Source organism: Trichosurus vulpecula, chromosome 2, assembly GCF_011100635.1.
Source record: "Trichosurus vulpecula isolate mTriVul1 chromosome 2, mTriVul1.pri, whole genome shotgun sequence".
Taxonomy (NCBI): domain Eukaryota; kingdom Metazoa; phylum Chordata; class Mammalia; order Diprotodontia; family Phalangeridae; genus Trichosurus; species Trichosurus vulpecula.
Window position 1 is genome coordinate 337,823,777 of NC_050574.1, and position 21,300 is coordinate 337,845,076.

Below are 21,300 nucleotides of genomic sequence, written 5' to 3' on the forward strand. Positions count from 1 at the left end.
ATCTGTAAAATGGGGATAATCATAGCACCTCCCTCTCAGGGTTGTTGGGAGAATTTAATGAGACAGTAATTGTAAAACATTTAGCACAGTGCCTGGCACATAGTAAGCACTATATAAATGTTAGCTAATATTATTCTCATTAAATCAGAAAGATCTGAGCTCAAATCCGATCATTGACACTTACTAGCTGTGTGACCTCAGCAAAGTGACTTAACCTCTCTAAACCTCAAGGAACTCTCCAAACCTATAAGTTATAGACAGGAAACAGTTATATTAAAATTTCCATGCTTATTTCATTTGACCCAAGACAACTCCATGAGTTAGGTAATGGTGAATATTATTATCTCCACCGTATAGATAAAGAAACCCAAACACTTAGAGGTTGAGTGACTTGTACAAAGTCATACAGCTAGGAAGGAAGTGGAACTAGGATGAAGCCCAGATTTTTGAACTCCTTTTCCAGTCTTCTTTGCCCTATACTATGCTGTCTCTACATTTGGTAGACTTTACCATAGAGAAGATGACCCCATGAACTGATGTCATCTTAAAGGGAGAGAATATAGAGAAGGCAGAGGATCAAAGACTAAACCTTAGGGGAAAACCACAGTGAAAAGACAATGGGGTAAAGAGGAGTCACAAAAAATAAAACGAAGTAATAGTAGCAAAATGAGGATGATATAGCATCACAGAAAAAAGAGGAATAGAGCTTTTCAAAAAGAATGGAGTTGTCAACAGTGGCAAATCCACTTTCCATATCATCCCAACTGAAATCACCCTCCTTTGAACTCTTATTTCTTTTCATTCAAAACATTTTTTATTGAGTAACTACTTAGAGTATTTATTATCATAGTGCTCAGATGACACATACATGACCTTGTATTGTATCCCCATATCTCTTTCTCTAGATTGTAAACCTAAGGAGGGCAAGGACTTTGCTTTATTCTGGGTTTTTTTTTTCTCCATCACAGACTTTAGCAGGGAATAAATGTCTGTTGATTGATTGACAGTCCAGTGCAATTAAGAGGAGAGGGAGAATGAGGATTAGACAGTGAGATTATCACTACCTTTAAGAGAGCAGTTTCAGGAACACAATGGAAGCAGATTGCAGGATGTTCAGGACAGAGAAGAAACAGGAAACTGGTTGAGAGGTTTTGACAGGGAAAATTAGGTACACTGGACTAGATGTGACAGCAGGGCCAAGTGAGGGTTCTGTTGTTTAAATAAGGGAAGATACTGTGCAAGGCAGAGGGAAAGGAGCTGGTGGAGAGGGAGCTATGGAAGATGCTGGAGGGGTTGGCATAATTGGGGGAACAAAGTCTCTCAGGGATCAGGAGGGCATAGGTTTAAGGGCACAGGTAGGTGGTTGGCTTACAGAGTGGGAGGGAGGAACACAGCGCTTTCTGAAACTGGAGGGAAAGGTTAAGATGAGTTGCGATGGCGAAGGAGGTTTAATGTTAGGGCTCTTTCAAGATGGTATAGTAAATATAGTAGGAGAGATTTTCACCTTTTCCTCAGGAGATCCACAATTAAGGGAGAGAAAACTGGGTCTCCATTCAGCCCCCAAACTAGCTACAGAGCCCTCCTCCGGCCTCTCTATTCCCCTACCTCTCCCTCTACCTCCTCACAGTCCATTTTCAGGGGCACCTCCCAAGTCCCACTGCAGAGGCCCCTCTCCCCACTTTGCCCCCAGCCGCAGAGAAACCTCTTCTCCCCCTCCCTCAATCGCTCCCTTAAGTCGAGAGGCTCCACTCCCCCACTTCCAAAGGCTACTCTCCCCTGTCTCCTCCCCGCTGCCGGGGTTTCCAGTACCCTTGGGTACCGCCCACCTGGCTGCCTCTGCAGGCGCCCCGGGATGGGGGAGCGAGGTTGCAGCAGGAGATTCGGGAGGGGGGAGGATGTAGAGGGAGGAGGGGTTCTCTGCTTCGAGTCCCTTCCCCACCTCCCCTCCCTCTGCTTTGTTGCTATTAGCAGCACCCCCACCCACCCACGCAGGAGTCTCTTTTGGGGTTGGGGAGCTTCAGGGATGGGGATGAGTTGGGTAAGGGGAGGGAAGGAGAGAGATAGGAGAACGAAGGAGTAAGCGACGGAATCACTGAGGCTGAGCGGGGGAAGAGGAGGAGGGAAACAGGGAGAGGGAGCAGAGAGCTGTGGGGGCCGCTGATGCTGATGGGGGGAGGAGGATAGGGAGGAGCTCCGCGGGGTGGCGGTCAGGAAGGGAGGGGTCTTAATGGGGAGGCGGAGGGTGGAACAGAGTTTCTCCTCCCCTGGAGCCCCGATCAGATTTCCTCTAGAGGCAGAAGAAAAAGCAAAGATCCCACCTTCACTTCCCTCTGCCTGGCCCGAGTGGGCTCGCCTCCTGCCTCTCTGTTCTGCGCCGTCCGCCCGGGACCCAAGGAGCCCCAGGATGGTGAGGGAGCTGGCGGGGCGCCGACCTCACGATCGGCCGGCCCAGGATCCGGGGGTGCCTGGGTTCAGGGGAGCTCCCGGAGAGGAGAATGGACAGGAAAGGGGCAGCGAGAGGAAGTTTGTAGGGTGGGGAGTGGGGGGGGGGTGCTGCATTTCTTTCTCTACCCCCACCCCACCACACACCAGTCTCCCCATGATGCTCTCTCTTTCGCAGATCTGGAAAAGCCTGCCCGTGCTCGCCCTGGTGGCCATCGCCTGGGTCCACGCTGAGGTATGTGAGCTGCCCCCCAGTCCGGCCGAGCTAGTGGAGCCGCAGCAGCTGGGTCATTCCTGCGGCTGGCTGCACCGCCCTGGGCTAACCCTAAAGCTGCAGCAGACTCAGGAGAAGTAAAGTGGGGAGGAGGGGGGTGGGAGGGGGATTGAGCGAGTGGCCCCTTGGCTGCGTGTGACCCTCCTCCTCCTGCGAAAGTTTAGTATAAACCCTAAATTGGCAAAAAGTCGGCCGGGCAGAGGAAGACAGGCACTCGCGCGCGCACACACGGCATTAACATGGAGGGAGTGTGGAGGGAGTGGGCTCTGGGAGAAGTAGAGAGCCACCAGAATCCAGTCGAGATCGGAGGAGGTGTCCCACATGCTGCGGAGTTCCTAAAGGCGTCTTGAGCTGCCCTCTCAATGGGGAAGCCTTCCTTCTCCACTCCCCCACCCCCAACCGCCCGCCAATACTATCTGCCCACAAAGAAAACGCTAGGCTGAAATGGAAGAAAATGTCTCTCCTCTTTCTTCTGGGGTGAAAAAAAGTTCTCTTTCTGAAGTGAGTTAGACGATTTCCCTGAGATAGTTTCCCTTCCTGGCCCTCTCTCCAGCTTGGTATTCACGTATGAGACGTTAACACGGGCAGACTTATACCCTCTAAAGTAACAGAATGGAAATGATCCCTTACAGCTCAGACTGCACGAATGTTAGTGATGTATCGGGTACTTGCTTTGGGGGCTCCAGGATTATCAGTGAAAGTGTTTCAGAGCTTTTCTTGCAAATATTTCCTTTTGAACTTTGAGGCCTCTTTCCTGTCATTGGGAACAAACCGACAGACCCCGCACCCCGGGGAACCCCTTCACTCATCCCCCAGGAACTCTAAGGTCTATTTTCAGAAAATAAACAATACTAAATTCCCAGGGGGCTCTGGCCTCCAAGAACGAGTGAGGTCAGAAGCCAAATATTTGACAATTACTACAGGAAATGTGGAAGGAATTAAAAAGCACGAACCCAGTTACATGAGGGAGAGAAAATGGAATGTGCATTACAAAAGTAGGTCCCTGGTGGGTATTTCTTTTCCCTTCATGTTGCAGCTCTGCCCCACCCTTCTTCAAATCACTTCTGCCCAGGCAGATCGTGAGCACAGATTTTTTCCTTAAGATAGAAAAGTCTTCAAACTCATTCTTATCCTCTTCCCTGTCATTTTGTTGATTGAGCCAGAAAAGCAGAATGAGCCAGAAAAGCACAATGCAAGGCATAATTAGTGATTTGTAGTCCTTGGCCTAAACCTAGCCCGTGGTTTGAGCTCACCTATGGCTTTGACCACTTCTGTTCCCACTGTCTGTAACCGAGGGAGGATCGAATCCACAGTCCTCTGAAAGAACTTGGTGACTTCAGGGACTTAGAAAACAGAAGCAGCCGCGGCCAAGAGACAGATGTGTTAAAATTAATTTCTCGCCAAGCTTAAAAATTATTAGCGTGGGTCCCTGTATGTTAATGTTCTGGCAACTTCTTAGGATCATAGATTTAAAGCAGGAAGTCTGTGTCTGCTATGTTGCTCCGCCCACCCTCTCTGTGCTTCTTTTGGGGAAAATAAAGCTATGTTACATTGCCCAGGCTGCTTGTCCTGCTGTAATTATTATGCTATTCAGAAAGTCTGAACTGTCAAGTAAAGTTCTCCCAGCTTGGCAGTTTCCTGATGGAGATGGAAAAGCATGGAGAACTGTTAAGTCTTACTTGTTGTTGTTGCCGTTGAGTCGGGTCTGACTCTTCATGACCCCAATTGGGGTTTTCTTGACAAAGATACCGAATGGTCTGGCATTTCCTTTTCCAGCTCATTTTACAGATGAAGAAACTGAGGCAAACAGGGTTAAGTGACTTGCCCAGGAGTCACGCAGCTAGTAAGTGTCTGAGACTATATTTGAATGCAGGTCTTCCTGACTCCAGACCCCATTCTATCTACTGCATCACCTAGATGCCCCAAGTCTTGCATAAGTCATTCTTAAAATTCTTGAAGGAAAAAAAGAGGCAAAAAGAAGAGACATGAGAAGGAAGCTAAGACTCGGAAACCAAGGGTTGTAGCATAAAAATGAAGAAAGCTCTTAGTGCAATGTATGTGAAAGCAGATAAAAGGGAGGAAGGGGTTAGTGAGAGTAGGGCTAATTTTATGTGCCTCTGCTTATCTCTTAGTGCCCTTTTATCCATCAGTCAATTTCTTAGGTGTCTTGTACTGAATGATTTTGGTGCAAATCACCTCTAAGGATGCATTTGACAGGATGGACTTGAAATAGAAAGGACAAGTATATTTATATCTATGTTCTTAATGATAATAAATCATATGTCATTCATGTAACAGATCAGTCATCTTCATGTGGCATCGATCTGCTGCATTGAACTTTGTTTTAATGCACCTTATGGTTATTGGCTCCCATGATGGTGAGACAAAGTGGTTGAATCAATAGAGAACCCTTCTTAAAGAGAGGAAAACCACAGTTCAAGTCCCACTGATGATACCGTGGATAACTCTGGCCAAGTCACTTGGTGTTCTAGGTAATTCTCTAAAATGGTGATTCTGAATTAGAGAAAATATGTTTAATATTTTGATAACATTGTTTTTCTTTTGTCCTATGTATTTTATTTCATGTGCTTAAACAGCATTTTTCTGAGAAAAGGTCCATAGGTTTCACTAGGCTGCCAAAATTGTCCATAACACAAACAAGGTGCTGTAAGACTCCTAAGTGCCTATCTGCGTTGGCTGGTAGAGGGAGGTGGCCCCCTCAGAACTCCCTATTATACCAATAGAACCACAGGTCCAGTCCCTATCCTGATCCTTATCTCAAGGTAGAAAAACACAGTTCATTGTTTGTTACAAGGGGATCTAACATGCACATGAATACATATAATACATACATGTGTAAACATACATATATGCACTTATACAGCTATATATACATCTATACATGCATGCATACATACACATATGGAGATACAGAGATATAGGTGTAGTTAAGGAGTAATAACCATCTTTAAGAATTTTTTAAAACTTTAGAAAGTCACAAAAACTTTTTTTTTTCAGTTGACTAAAATAGGAGTGATGTTTTGGGACTTTTTCTTAGGAAATATAGACTGTGGTTTTTTAAAATGGGCTATTTGCACCACCATCTTTGGCTTACCTCTGAATAATTTGAAAGATATTGTTGCCTGACCAAGGTGAAAATATGTTAATTTAAAAGGTATATCATAGGATCATAGATATGAGGACATAAGGGACTTTAAAAGATATCTTCTGCAAAACGGCACCATTTTACCATTTTGCAGATGAGGTAATGAAAGGTTGAATTCTTTTCCCATGGTCACACAGGCAGCAAATAGCAGAGTAAGATGTCAAATCCACAGCCTCTGACTCCAAATTTAGGGCTCATTCTACGGCACCATGCTCCTTTCTTAGATCCTAGCGTTAAAGCAGGGCTGGATAGAAGTTGCTACCTATGTGTCCCTGGGCAGCTCACTTAAGGTTAACATGGGTCAGGCAACTCTCTAGGATCACAGGTGTGAAGATAAAAGAAACCTTCCAGGTTGTCTGGTTCAATCCTTTCATTTTACAGTTGAAGAAACTGAATCCTAAAGAGGTTAGGTGATTTTCCTAAGATCATACAGGCTGAGTCATAATTTGAACTCATGTCTTTGTTCACTGACTGACTAACTAAGTGACTTTGGTCCACTTCTGCCTTAGCATTTAGCTATTCGAGTCATAGATAAGTCATACTCTGGTGGAGGGAGTTCCCACACAGGGAATTCTTGACCATGGCAAAATCCTCAGGGGACAAAAAGCTTTTAGCCAATTGCGAAGGAGCAAGGGAATGATATGGCTTCAAAACCAGATGTGATCCAGGAAAGGTGATAACTAGGTTTGGTCATCATAATTTAAAGCTGCTGAAATATTACACAAATTATGTTCTGATACTTTAGCCTAGAGTTTTGTTTGTTGCTGTTGTTCAGTCATTTCAATTGTGTCAAACCCCATCTGGGGTTTTCTTGCCAAAGATATTGGAGTGGTTTGCCATTTTCTTCTCCAGCTCATTTTACAGATGAGGAAACTGAGGCAAACAGGGTTAAGTGACTTGTTCAGGGTCATACAACTGGTAAGTGTCTGAGGTCAAATTTGAACTCAGGTCCTCCTGACTCCAAGTCTGGCAGTCTATCCACAGTGCCATCTAGCTGCCATATTTTCACATAGTGGATATTTAATAAACTATCTAATTAACGAATCACCTAATAAAAGCTATAACTCACAAAAAGTTTTTCAAAAAAAATTTGGGAGGGGTCAAGGGAAATGATACTGTTTCATACGCATTCCATCTTTTTCATGAGGCCCCTGTGGATTTTTGCTGCTTACACAACTCATTTTCTGTAATCCATTCCACTAACTTGGCTCAGCCCCACCTAGCTTCCAGCTGATCCATTTATTCATCCATACTCTCTACTGTCCAACAAATAATAGAGCCTTGGAACTCTTTAGAGTATGTGCCTGCCTATATCACTATGTCTCTGTGTATATGTATATGAGTCTGAAAATTACATGATCTGGTGATTAATCGTCAAAGAGAGAAGCATGATGTCAGAGAAATAGGGTTGGATTGGGAGTTAGAGGACCTAAGCCAAGGGTGGGGAACCTGCGGGCCTCAAGGCCACATTTGACCCTCTAAGTCCGCAAGTGCAGCCCTTTGACTGAATCCAAACTTCACAGAACAAATCCCCTTAATAAAAAGATTTGTTCTATAAAACTTGGACTCCATCCAAAGGCTGCACCCAAAGACCTAGAAGGCCACAGGTGGCTTTGAGGCTGCAGGTTCCCCACCCCTGACCTAGGTTCACATTGTGGCTCTGCCACTGAGTGACTGTGGGAAAGTTACTCTGTTTCCTCATCTCTAAAATGAGGGGGTTGGATTAAGGTGACTTCCAAATTTAAATCTATGATCCTAGGTAGCAAGCTGAAGTAGCCCAGCTTCTAGTAAAGCTGCCAGCCCTAATGAGTACAGCCTGGCAGAAGGACGTGTCAACCTTGGTGAGTGTCATCAGTTATTAGATGCCCTGGAGGGGTTGGTGGTTACATCTGCTCTAGGATAAATTCTTACACTCAATCTTTTTGAAGCTCAATTTGATCAATTCGCCTAAAAACGAAGGGCTGCTTCACGATAAGCTCAACCCATAGGTGGCTGATTTAAAAATCAAGGATGATAAATTTATTAATTTGCAATGAGACCTGACCAAAGATGAAAATTTGACACAACTCCCTCCCAACATCCCTTACACAAGTCACCCTTTACTCTTCTAATGCTTAACACAGTTCCTGGGGCATGTCACAGGTTAATAAATGCTAGTTGACTGACTGCCCGACTTTATTCTCTTCCGCCCTCCTTCCCTCCCTCCCTCCCCTCATGGTGAGAAAGTTTACTGATAAAACCAGATAAAAGACTAGAAGGTTACTTGCTGAGAACGAAATCTGATAAAAGGGAAATGAATGATTTTAAGGCCTATTTGCAGGGGAATCAACTTCTTAGCAGGCATTCTGAAAGCCAGGCCCTGTTCCAGGTGCTGAGGGTAGAAATGTAGATGTGAGACAGTCTTTTCCCTCAAGGATCCTAAATTCTACCAGGAAAGAGAGATTTAGTCAACGGGTCAAGTGAAAGTTTCTAAGAGGCTGGATTTAGAGCTGGAATGGATCTCCGAGTACGACTCTCTCATTTTACAGATGAAGAAACTGAGGCCAAATAGCTTACCCTGAGGTTACATAGTACTATAAGGCAAAGCTGCGATTTGAATTGAAGTCCACTGACTCCACATCCAGCACTCTTTCCTTTGCACTACTCTGTGTCTCTCTTTTTCTGATAAATGGGAGCAGGAATGTGCTTCTACATGTTTAACAATAGGTTCTCCAAAAAAGTTGAACATATTTTTAAGTTTAATCTGCATCAGTAATGTTTTCTCCATCACTTTCTTAAATCTACACAGTTAACAAAACTACAAATCAAACACTGATTGATAGGTTTGCCAATTTCCAAGGTATAAATGCTCTTATTGAAAATTTAACAATCAGCTTTGGAGCCGGTATGAGCTGGCTCCAGCACATATTTAGAAGTTGCTCGCAAAATTGATATTCTTCAGCAGCATAGAAACAACTGAGCTTAGCTTAGGTAATGAGCAAGAATCTAATAGAAAACCACTGAGAGGCATCCTGCAGTACTGGATAAAAAGCCAGTGTTAAAGTCAGTTAACACCTGGAATCAATTTTCACCTCTCCTATATGCTGGCTATATGGCCCTGGGCAAGTCAGTGGATCTGGGGAGACCTGGACATGTTTGTAAGTGGAAGGGAAGGAGCCCATAGATAAGAAATGCTTGGAAATTAGGGCAGAAGAGAAGACAATCAGAGCTGAAAGCTAGAGGAGATGGGAATGGGTTGGTATTGGTAAGGAGAAGGACCATCTTATCCCTGGAGAAAAGAAGATGGATGGTGAGAGTAATGTATTGTTGAGGTCTAGAAGAAAGACTAGTGGTGACAAGATAATGGGACAAAGAAGACAAGGGACAAGGACAGTAGTAAGAGCCAGTATGCTGTAGCTAGGGCCACTAAGTAGCCCAGTGGATAGAGTGCTGGAACTAGAGTCAGGAAGACTCATTTTCCTGAGTTCAAATCTGGCTTCAGACCCTTACTAGCTGCGTTACCCTGGGCAAGTCACTTAACCCTGATTGCCTTCGTTTCCTCATCTGTCAAATGAACTGGAGAAGGAAATGGTTGGTCTAGTATCTTTGCCAAGAAAACCCCAAATGGGCTCATGGAGAGTCAGAAAAGACTGAACAGCAACACCACATGTTGTATCAGAAAGAGCACAAGGGTTGGAGTCAGAGGACCTGGGTTCAGGTCTTGATTCTGCTACTTCCTGTATGACCTTGGAAAAGTTATTTCAACTCTCTGGGTCTTAGTATCCTCATTTGTTAAATGAAGAAGCTATAACTAGAAATTTTGCTATTGGGGCAAACTTCACAAGGGGTGACCTCAATTCATCTTTTTAAGACTAATTCATTTGGATAGAAGATAGCCAACGGGACACTGCAAAGACATGGCTGGGGAGAGTGGAGGGGAACTCACCTGGACCGTATCTGCCCAGGGGAAGGAGCACACCATTTGGAAGCCGCTTATTTTAAATTATTATTCTTGCTCACTGTGATTTCATTGGTATAGGGAGCCTGCATGAGTGAAAAAGTATTTATTGAGTGCTTACTACATATTAGGGATGCAAACTAGCAAGACAGAGCCTGTCAGGGGCAGCTTAGTGGTGCAGTGGATAGAGCACTGGCCCTGGAGTCAGGAAGACCTGAGTTCAAATCCAGCCTCAGACACTTCACACTTACTAGCTGTGTGACCCTGGGCAAGTCACTTAACCTCAGTTGCCTTGCCAAAAAAAAAAAAAGATAGAGCCTGCCTTCAGAGAGTTTACATCCGGATGGGAAGAGAAAACAATACAAGGGATCTCAAAGGGCACCCAGTGGGAGGAGAATGACCCAATGCAGACAGGATGGTTGGGAAATGACCAAGAAGTGAAGTAGAACAAAATAAGGTAAAAATCCAGTGGGAGGGGGCTGAGGAATTTGACTCTGCCTCTACCAATGCAGGTGGGTATCTACTGGACCTCTTGGTCCTAGAGAGATGTCTTAGGGCTTTGAGAAGTTAAGTGACTTTACTTGGGCCACACAGCCAGTATGTAGGAGAGGTGGAAATTAATTTCACATCTTACTGATTATAACACTGGTTCTCTATCCACTACTTCGGGCTGCCTTTCATAGGTTTGGTACTGAATTTTTGCTCACTTGGTACTAAACTCAGTTGTTTCTGTGTGTCTGAAGAATGTCAGTTTTGCCAGAGACCTCTAAATTTTATTGCCTTGGGGCAAATCGCCAGTCACCCCACCCTAGTTATGACTGCACTTGGCTGATCTCTGAGGTCCTTCCCAGTTCTAAAATCTATGATTCATTTCAGCCTTTTTAAAATCTCAGGGTGTCATCCTGTTGTCATTCTAGGGCAATGGAGGTTATGGTGTGAGAAGAGGGGAGGAGAGATGCAAGAAATGTTGAGGCGGTAGACAAGAATTGCCAATTGATTAGATACAACAATGAGGAAGAAGGAAGAATTTAGGATGGTTCCAAAGGTACAGACCTGGCTCAGTGGAAGAATGGTGGTTCTTTACAATATGTTTTATCTTTAAATATAAAGGTTATCTTTACAACATCAAGCCACTCACCCACTGGGGGGAAAATCATTCTAAGGCTATACACAAATTTTAAAAAGCAATTTCATTGAACCAGGCAGGGGAGGATAGAGAAAGCACTTTAGACATTTAACTCACCATTTAATTTGAGAAGATAGGACATAAAATGGATTTTATTGTTTGTTGCCTTTACTAAATACACTTCAGTTCCATATTATGGGTAGTTAAGGGAGAAGGATGGCAGAGGAAGAAATAGAGAAAGGGGGAGAGGGGTGGAGGAGAGGAAGAAGGAAATGAAAGGGCTGAGAGGAGGGGAAGAGGGACAGCTGGGAAAGGCAGAGCTGGGGGGCTGTGCAGAGAACACTGGTCTGAGGAAGGAGGAGGCCTGGGTGTGAGTCCCAGCTCTGTCTCCTTCGGTACCAGGGACCTAAACTGCAGGATCTGGCTCTCTACAAACCCCTCCTCTTTGCAGATGTAATAGGGCTCTCTCAGGGTGTGTTGAATCTGAGCCCATTACCTCCCTCGGGGAAATTGGAGGAAGGAAGTCTCTCTTAGTTAATTGGGCAAATCCCTTCTCCAAGGGGGAAGTCAGATGAGCAAATGTCTTGGTCATTCCCTACATTCCCCTACTGCCTCTCTGCCAACACACACACACACACACACACACACACACACACACAGACTCTCTCTCTCTCTCTCTCTCTCTCTCTCTCTCTCTCTGTCTCCCCCCTCCCTCCCCCTGTCTCCTCTCTCTCATGCAGAAGCAGATATACTTTATCTGCAAGACTTTCTGACTCCTTCCCTGTTTTCTTTATCACAGGATGACAGTCACACTCAGGATCAGTGGAAAGGAAAGAGACGTTCTTAATGAGAGCCTGACCCTGTGGCTCCCTAGTGGTCCTTTGGGAGAGGTTCATCACAGTTTAACAAACCCATCATTAAGACTAAAACAAATTCCAATTCCTTTTCCTCAAATTCCGTATTCGATAATAGCAAACCTTTTCACCATGAAGAAAATAATTCTCCACATATTTAATGTTTTCTGTCAGCTGTTCACTTTTAAAAGTTTGGAGTTTTACACCAAATGGAGACAAGCCTTCTGGATGTGGGTAAGGCTTCTGCCACCCTAGAGCTAGATTTTATGCAAGGTTAAGTTTACCTGAGCTGGTGACACCCTCCGCTTCAGTGAGGAAGAACTCAGCCCACTGAGCCTAATTACAGCTCCAGTTCTAAGCATTCCTTTTCATTAACCTGGAGACTATTAGAGAGCTGCCCAAGAGCTACAGACTGCTGACTATGGAAATCAGGTAACCAGTCAATCAGAGTTTTATTATTGTTGTTCAGTCATTTCAGTAGTATTTTCTTGGCAACGATACTAGAGTGGTTTGCCATTTCCTTCTCCAGCTTACCTGTAAGATGAGGAAAATGAGGCAGAGAGGGTTAAGTGACTTGCCCAGGGTCATACAACTAGTAAGTGTTTGAGGCCAGATTTGAACTCAGGGACATGGGTCTTCCTGACTCCAGGCCTGGTGCTATACCCTCTCCCTAGTTTCCCCTCATAACAAAGTACTTATTAACCAACAGGCTAGTAATAAAATTTCTAGTCCACTAAATTTCAAGTCTTAAGACTGCATTTCTAAACTTTTACTCTTAAAACCAGAAGGACTATTATGCTCCCTGAACTTGTAATGATCTTATTCCTGTACATAATTCAGCACCAGATCTTGTGGTTCCGTCTTGACAGGGATGCTCAAATGCTTTACAAGATCCCCAGAAATGGCTCAGAAGGTTCTACGTACAGGGGGCTAGGTGGCTTTGTGGATAGAGCTCTGGATTTTTAGTCGGAAAAGCCTGGGTTCAAATCCTGCCTCAGAGACTTAGTGGATGTATGTAACCCTGCAGAAATCCCTCCAGCTATCTGTGCCTCAGTTTCCCAAACTGTAAAGTGGCAATAATAAGAGCAGCTATTTTCCAGGGTTATAGTGAGGATCAAATTTTACACACACACACACACACACACACACACACACACACACGCACACACGCACACACACACACACACAATGCTTTGCAAACCTTAAAGCTATATCAATGCTAACTCTTATTCTTACTTACTCTGCTCTTCATGCTTCAAGCCCCCTGAGAGACCACAGTTCTAGAATTTAAGAGAATGACTATAGCTTGGACAAGAGGAGGTGGCCAGCTTCGTGTAGGCGTGATTCTACAGGAGGTTCAAACCAAATAGAATAGACCCATTCGTATTTTATGGTAAAGACTGTCTCAGCAAAGGATCTGATATCGTTGTTAGCAGAAGACAAGAAACGTCAGAGCTTCACATTTCTCTTTGTTTTGGCTTCTAGTTCTTGTGGCCACGCTTCTGATTTACCCAGCCCTCTTTCCTTTCCGCATTAATTTCCCAGACGTATCCTATCTCCTTTTCCCAGGCCACTAGGAGCCTCTGGGAACAGAAAAAAAGTTAAGCAAAACTCACCAGGAGACTGGATCTAACCTCCCAAGCCTTCTATCCTAGATTCTGTCCCCTCCACCCCCAGAATCTCTCTACCAAAATACGATCTCCCGGCCAAGACTGGTCATTCTATTACTCAGCGTTCAACTTCCTTTGAGTGTTCCGTTGTTGTTTTGTTTAGTTGTTAGACATGTATATTATTACATTGGATCGATTTACTTCCCCAGCTCATACGAGTCTTCCTATGCTACTCTGAATTTCTTTTACTTTCATTTCTCACAGTATATTAATATACCATTAAATTTACATAGCACAATTTGTCCAGTGATTCTCCAATCACTTAGCACCTACTTTGTTTCCTTTTTTTGTTATTGCGAAAAAGTGAAGCTTTAAATATATTAGTATATATGAAGCTTTTCTTTCCATTTTTGACCACCTTAGGGATACATGCCTGTGTCTAAGAAAAATGATCAATTAGGGTCTTTTTATCACAAAACTCGAAATTGCTTTCCAGAACAGTTGGACTAATTTCTACCTGATCCCTTCCAGACTTTCCAGCCTTCTTACTCTTATTTACACTCTGCCAAGTTGGACAATTCTAACAATAGTATATTAATATGCCTATCTTCCCATAGCCCCTCCAACACCAATTATCTCCATCTTTTTGTCTTCTTTGCCAGTTTGCTTTGTATGATGTCAATGGTCAGTAAACATTTATTAAGTGCCTACTATGTTCCAAGCTACTGTACCAAATGCTGGGGATGCAAATTAGAAAAAAAAACTATCTCTGCCCTCCAAGAGCTTATAATCTAATAGAGAAGATAATACTCAAAAGGAAGCTGAAAAGGGGTGGCAGGGGAGCTGCCAGATATTTATGAAGTGGAAACTAAATGGAGCAGCTGATGGAAAATGAGGACTTACTTGGAACATCTGGAACCCTCTATAGAGGAAGGCTCCAGGAGGAGTTTGCCGCTGTGCCCTCCAGCCCTCTAATCAGAGGGGTGAGGCTGCTGAGGGTGCTGAGGAGGTGTTGAGTATCAGAGTTGAATCAATCACCATGATGATGAGATTTCAAGCTATGAGCTTATTCTAGGGGAGGCAGGATGATCCTGGAGTCGCATCCAAGCAGAGTGGCTGATGAAAATAAGGTGTGGCTTCAGAGGAGTTTTCATTTTTATTTCTTTTATTAGTACTAATTTCAAATTGTTGTGTTATAATGGAAAGAACACTGGAGTGGAAATCAGGAGCAGAGGGATCTAGCCTATGTTCTGCTGCTAACTTAATGTATGACACTTTGGCTCTCGGTGACTGAGCTGATTATGTGGCTGATGAGGGAGCTTAATAAGGTCCCCTTCAACCCAAACATGCTTTGATTCTCTGGAGGCAAAAAGAGAATCTGTTCACCAGCTTATAATACTAGAAGAAAAGCAATTAGAACCAAGGAGGTGTAGGGGACCAGGGCCCACAGCTCTCTCCAAAATCCCTTGGACCAGAAGAAGCTCTAGTCCTTTTGGAAGCTAGAATGAGTTTACATTTTAATTACACCTTATGGTTCATTAGGAATGAACTGTCCAAAACCAGTCTTAAATCTCAGTTGTCTGAATCCTCTGGGTGGTCAATGAATGTTTTAAAATGATATGCCTGTGTAATCTCAGGGTCAGATTGCCTTTCTGTCCTTGGCTTGGTTTAAGGGAGGTAGAATATACCCCTTTGTCCTCAGGTGTACACAAATTAGGCAACAAAAAGACAGCACCCTTACCTACCCTGCTTTGTTTTTCTTTAAAGTGTTTGCAAGGGCCCTTTCAGCAATATTTAGGCTTATTTGTTGGATAGAGTACTGGACTTAAAGTCAGGAGGACCCGAGTTCAAATCCTGCTGCAAAGATGGAAGAGCTGTGTGGCCCTGGGTAAGTTATTTAATCACTCTCAGCCTCAGTTGTCTTATCTGAAAAAGGGCGATAAAAATAGAGAGATTGAGATTTCTCAAGGTTTTAAAGTTTAAAGTTACAAGATTTTAAAGTTTTTTTTTTCCCACTGTCCCCCTCTACTCCAACTTGCAGCCTTCCTAGTAAGAAAGAAAAAAACAGTTAAGCAAAATCAACCAACAAAGTTACCACATCTGAGGGTGTATGCAACATTCTGCTCATGCAGTCACCCACCTCTCCATTGAAAGAAGGGAGGTTTGTTTAATCTGTTGTTTACCTGCCCCACTTTCCTTATTGAGTTGGGAGGACCAAAAGAGATTGTAGGATTTAGAGATGTTAGATATAATGCATATGAAACTATTTACAAATAATAAAGCACTATACAAGTAGAAAGTGATACTATATTTACACCATAGATACTATTTTGTTATATATTCTTTTGTAAGTTAATAGTGTGTCATTATTTTTAATAATAATACAATACAATAAAAATATTAATATAAAATAATATGATTCAATAATAATAGTATTTGGGGGTGGTTAGAAATCTCTGCCTCCTGTTTCAGGTGCCTCCTTTCCTAGCCCACCAAATGACTAAAGCCTTCTCTCCCTAAGCTACGTGTATATTAATTTCATATTTATTCTGTATACAGTATACTTCTATATGTCCATGCTCTCTCCACCAAAAGAATGTAAGGTCCTTGATAGAAATTCTCATTTTGTCTCTGCATCGCCAGTGCCTAGCATAGTGTCAGCCACCTATTAATAGAAATTTAATAAATGCCTATCGATCGATTAACCTCTGCTCTCGAAGCTTTCATTGTCATATCCTACATATCTCTTCTTCTATTGAATTCATCATAAGTAAGTTTTAATTTGCATTTCTCTTCTTATTGGTAGTTTTAAGGCAGTATAATGGAAGGAAAAGAACCCTAGAAGAACAGTCAGGAATACTGGAGTCCAGCCCTTTTGCCACTGCTAACTTTATGTATGATACTTTTTCTCTAGGCTTTTGATTACTCATATATCTGATGAAGGGGCTTGGCTAAGTCATTTCCAAGGTCACCTTCAGCCAAGTCTTGGCAGGCCCATTCAAACTGGAAAGAATTCAAGTAGGTCCTGGTGATGGACTGTTGGACTGTATGCTTGTCATCCCCAAACCAACCTAGCTGAATATGGAGAGATTCCTCACAAGCGAGTCCAAAAGGAGATGAATTTTTTGGCCACAGCAGCTCTCAAACACCATTGACCAAGTTGCAATCTGTATTTATGGAAGGAACTCTGATGCCAGCAAAATCATAGGTCCTTGAAGTATTGAAGTCTAAAAAGAGGGGTCACTGACTCCGCTTTCTATTCAGGTAGGGCAATGAATAGAATGTCACTCTTGGAGTTAGGAAGGCCCAAGTTCAAATGCTACCTCAGATACTTAAGCTGCATGACCCTCATTTAACCTTTGTCTGTCTCAGTTGCCCCATCTCTAAAAATGGGGATAATAATGGCACCTGCCCCATGAGGTTGCTGTGAGCCTACAGTGGTAGGGGAAGTTTCTCACCTGGAACTCTCTCTAGCAAAAATAAGTAAATAAAATCAAAACGGGGACTTTTTGCACCACATTTGGCATATGTTGAGCACTTAAAAATAATCGTTGACTGACAAAACAAAGGTTGTATTGACTACCTCTCTGGGTTGTTGTGAGGGAAAAAACCTGGAAAATTTTAAGGTATACATATGTTAGCTATTATTATTAACAGGGTAGCACAGTGAATAGAGCATCAGGCCTATAGTCAGGAGGACCTGAGTTCAAATCTGGTCTCAGACACTTACTACCTATATGACCCTGTACAAGTCACTTAACCCTGTCTGCCTTAGTTTCCTCATCTATAAAATGAGCTGGAGAAGGAAATGAATGGCAAATCACTCCAGTCTCTTTGCCAAGAAAAGCCCAAATGGGGTCATGAAGAGTCAGACATGAGTGAAATAATAGAACAACAAACTTATTATTAATATTTGTTAAGGGATGACTGTGATCAGAGCACCCAGCTCGACACTAACTTTGCTCCATTCCCCAGGCTCCACATGAAGCCATGACCCTCCTAGTCTCCAGACCAGTTTAGAGTGATAGACACCCCTGCCATATTTTACACGCAGAAATCAATACTCCAGGTCGGATCTTCACAGCAGGCCTCTGTGCCTATGACTGTATCTCTCTTAGGTTGGGAGGACTTGGGCCACTTGTTTGGACCAGAATAATAGCCAGGACTTATAAAGAACTTTAATATTTGCAAAATAATAATAATTAGCATTTATGTAGCACTATGTGCCAAGCACTGTGCTGAACTCTACAATCATTATCTCGTTTGATCCTCACAACAACCCAGGGAAGTAGGTGCTATTTTTATCCCCATTTTTCAGATAAGACAACTGAGGCTGAGAGTGATTAAGTAATTTGCCCAGGGCCACACGGCTAGGAAATCTTTGCGGCAGGATTTGAACTCAGGTCTTCCTGACTTTAAGTCCAGCACTCTAGCCAACAAATAAGCATAAAAAGGGCCCTTCCAAACAAACACTGGCCAGTTTATCAAACAGGCTGCTGACTGCATAAACTAAAAGGAAGACCTCCCATTCTCCCCTCTCTGAACAGATACCATCCAGATTTGGATGGAAGCCTGAGAAAAGTAGCTGGAATAGACAAAGGGTTAGTGGACTTTACGCTGCTAGGCCACACTACTTTTAGGCTAGAATCCTGGGGATGGCATCTTCCAAACATGGGGTATTTGGGAGCCAGAATGCTTTGCTTCCAAGTCACACTTCAGATTTGTGAAGCCCATCAGAGGAATTGCTTCCACTAGGCATGCCTCACCTTGGCTGGTCTTTCTCCTCATTTCCTCTCACTTTTCCCTGATACCCATGATGCTAGCAGTCCATAGAGACTGAGAAGACTGTTTAACCTAAGAAGAGAAGTGAAGGTCCAAGAAAAAAAAAAGAGAATTTTAGTAAGAAATGCTCCCTTCTGGGGGCATGGTGTCTGAATGTCCCTCTCTGGTACCATCTATTAGGCATCCTCTCATCTGGGCCACCTGCTGGCCATCTCAACTTCCATCTAGTAAGTAGAAAACCTTTCCTTGATAAGAGTAGGCTAAGAACCTTTTAGTTCATGATGGAGACTGTGGTCCTAACAGTCTGCTTAGGACAACCAGATGAAAGCCAGCCATCATGTTTTCAGGCAAGATTAAATCTATTCTTTTGATTGCCTCAGTCTGGTATTGGTTTGAAGTTTATTGTCCCATAGAGCCCTACTGAAGAGTTATGTGGAATTGGGTGCTATGAAGCCCACTTCCCTTGAATCCCCCTTTAATTGACATACTAATGAAACTAAACTAGGATCAAAGCTAATAGAAGAAAGCAAAGTCATAGTCATCCAGCTTCCACATGCTCATCTTTATCTGTCTATGTCTGTCATATATCTACATATCTGTCAGTCAAATATAAACAAAAACACATAAAACAATCTCCCAAACCTGGCTTTTGTTCTGTATTCAGATTGATAGAAGACCTTACTGCCTCCTTTTGTACAGATGCAGAAACTGAGGCTCAGAGATTAAGAGATTTCTTAAGGTTATGTAAAAATCCTTTTGACATTCAAAAGTTGTCAGGGTACCTTACATTTCAAGAGAGTCAGGCTACTTTAGTTCTCAATTCCTAAAGATTTTACTTGGAGCCAATGTTTAATTTATAATTGTTTGTTTTTTCCAAATCTGATCTAGTTTTGGGGCTAGATAGATATTCATGTAAAATTTTACTTTTTTGTCCCCATTATATGAATATTATTCATAAGACAATGTGGTACAGAGGACAGAGAGCTCGATTTGGGAATGGGAAGACCCAGTTTCAAGTCTTACATCTGATGCATCCTGTGTGACCTTGGGCAAGTCACTCAACTTCTTGGTACCCAAGGAAACTACTGACTTGAACCCAGGTCTATCCACTATACCACACTGATTAATGAATAACATAAAATATATAACGAGAATTTCTAAAGTTTAAAAGTCCTTTGGGAATTAGCACTCAACTTATATTTTATGTATTTGCAATACACATTTCGTATGTTTATATGTAAATATACACAATATTCATATATAAACATGCCCAATATATTTAGTGTAATATATACATTTATATGTAGTTTATGTTTATATGTATATATTATGTATAAATATATACAACATATTTTTGTGTAAATATATACAATATATGTTATCTCACTAAATATTTCCTTGTTGACTACAATCTATCTATTCTTGTCTTTACTTGAACCTTGAGGCACATCTTGGTGTCTCTAGACTTCCAGACATTGACCTTTTAAAGGCTTCATGGTATAACCAAAGTATTTTTCTGGTGCTTAGTGTTCATTTTGGCCAGTTAAGACAAGTATCAATGGCATTGGTCTCACTAATCAGGTCTTGCCACATACTACAGTAATGAATGATGATGGGCTGGATCCCCTCCTAAGTTCTAGTGCTCTGAGATTACCTCTCATCTACTCTGTATATACCTTGTATGTACATAATTTACTTATTGTCGTCTCCTTTAGAATGTAGGCTCTTTGAGGGCCAGGACTGTTTCTGCTTCCTTTGTATCCTCAACCCTTAGCACAGTACTTGATAGGTAGCACTTAATAAATGCTTGTTGATTTGACAGTGCAAGTTAAGAAAAACTGTGAATGGTGTTATTTCTCGAATAATTGGCCTAGAATTCTCAGCTGGTTTGAGCTGAACTTCTGAGAAAGTGAACTTGATTGAGCATAGATGTGAGCAGATGTGAGGCTTTGGAAATGAGATGTTGGGGATCATTTAATCCTCAGAGGCCATCTTGTCCAACGTTTCATTTTACAGATGAGGAAACTGAGGACCACAGAAGTTAAGTGACCATGAGTAGTAAGGATCAGAGGTAGGATGTGAACCCGGTTTCTTTTTTACTTCCCAGCAAATCTACCCACTCTCCCTCAATAAAAGAATAGGTCAGTATTTATTTAAGGTCTGCATATGTTGAAATGTTGTACGTTATAAACTTTCCTCAGACACCTCTGACACATATTTTGCTAAGGTTCAAATCTGTCAGGAATATTAGAGAGTATGCTTTTTTTTTCAAAGCAGGGCTGGAAGTTGTAAGAGTTTTTCAACACCTCTGCGTTACTGATATCATCATAGGGTTGATTCTATAAGGCTCTTATCTCCACCTCCAGACCCAGACTCAGAAAATTCCAGAGAGAGATTCCTACACATGCCTTTGCCTCAAACCCAAGTTTTTGTGGTTCCAAGACAGGCCTTCTATCCACTGTGCAACAACCATAGAAATGATAGCTAGCATTTACATAACACTGTGAGGTTTGCGAAGTGCTTTACAAATATTCTCTCATTCTATATTGACAGCCACCCTGACGGTAGGTTGGGAAACTGAGGCTGGTCAAGCCACACATCCAAGGTCATACAGATAGTGAGTACCAAATCTAAGATTTGAACTCAGGCCATCCTGATGCCCAGTCTAGCACTTCATCTTCTGTACCATCTAGTTGCCAATATACAGTTTATAATGGGAACCAAAAAAGTGTGTGTGGGGGGGGCAAATCCTTCCAGAAATAATGCCAGTGAATACTATATGTGTCCTGGAACTGTGGGAAAAAGCCCACTCCCACAGCTATTAAGAAGTCAAATCATGAATGGAGATGAAAAGGAGATCTGAAATTCTGGGGATGACCTTTCCTCTGAATCTTCAACCCTATTATCCTCCCTCTGAGGATCATAAAGAGTTCCTGGCATTTAAAGTGAAAAAAGAGCATTAGAAGATCTATGTTACTCTTTCTTCCATGCTCTAAAAGATTTATGACTTCATCAGTGTAGTGAGACAGATAACCACCCCCACCCTTCCTACCTTGGTGGGTTGTCTTCATGAGTTGCTAGTCCAGAAAGGGGCAGCCAGGTGGTGCAA

At 42.7% G+C, this 21,300-nt stretch overlaps 1 protein-coding gene across 1 annotated transcript in view; it reads left to right on the top strand.

Moving 5' to 3' along the window:
• Nucleotides 1-2,106: 2,106 nt before the first annotated feature.
• FSTL1 (follistatin like 1) overlaps nt 2,107-21,300 on the top strand; it is a 104,648-nt gene continuing 85,454 nt past the window's right edge. The window contains exons 1-2 of the mRNA XM_036745716.1: nt 2,107-2,407; nt 2,621-2,677. Coding sequence (XP_036601611.1) covers nt 2,228-2,407; nt 2,621-2,677 — 237 coding nt within the window. The 5' untranslated portion in view covers nt 2,107-2,227. The remainder of the gene's footprint in view (nt 2,408-2,620; nt 2,678-21,300) is intronic.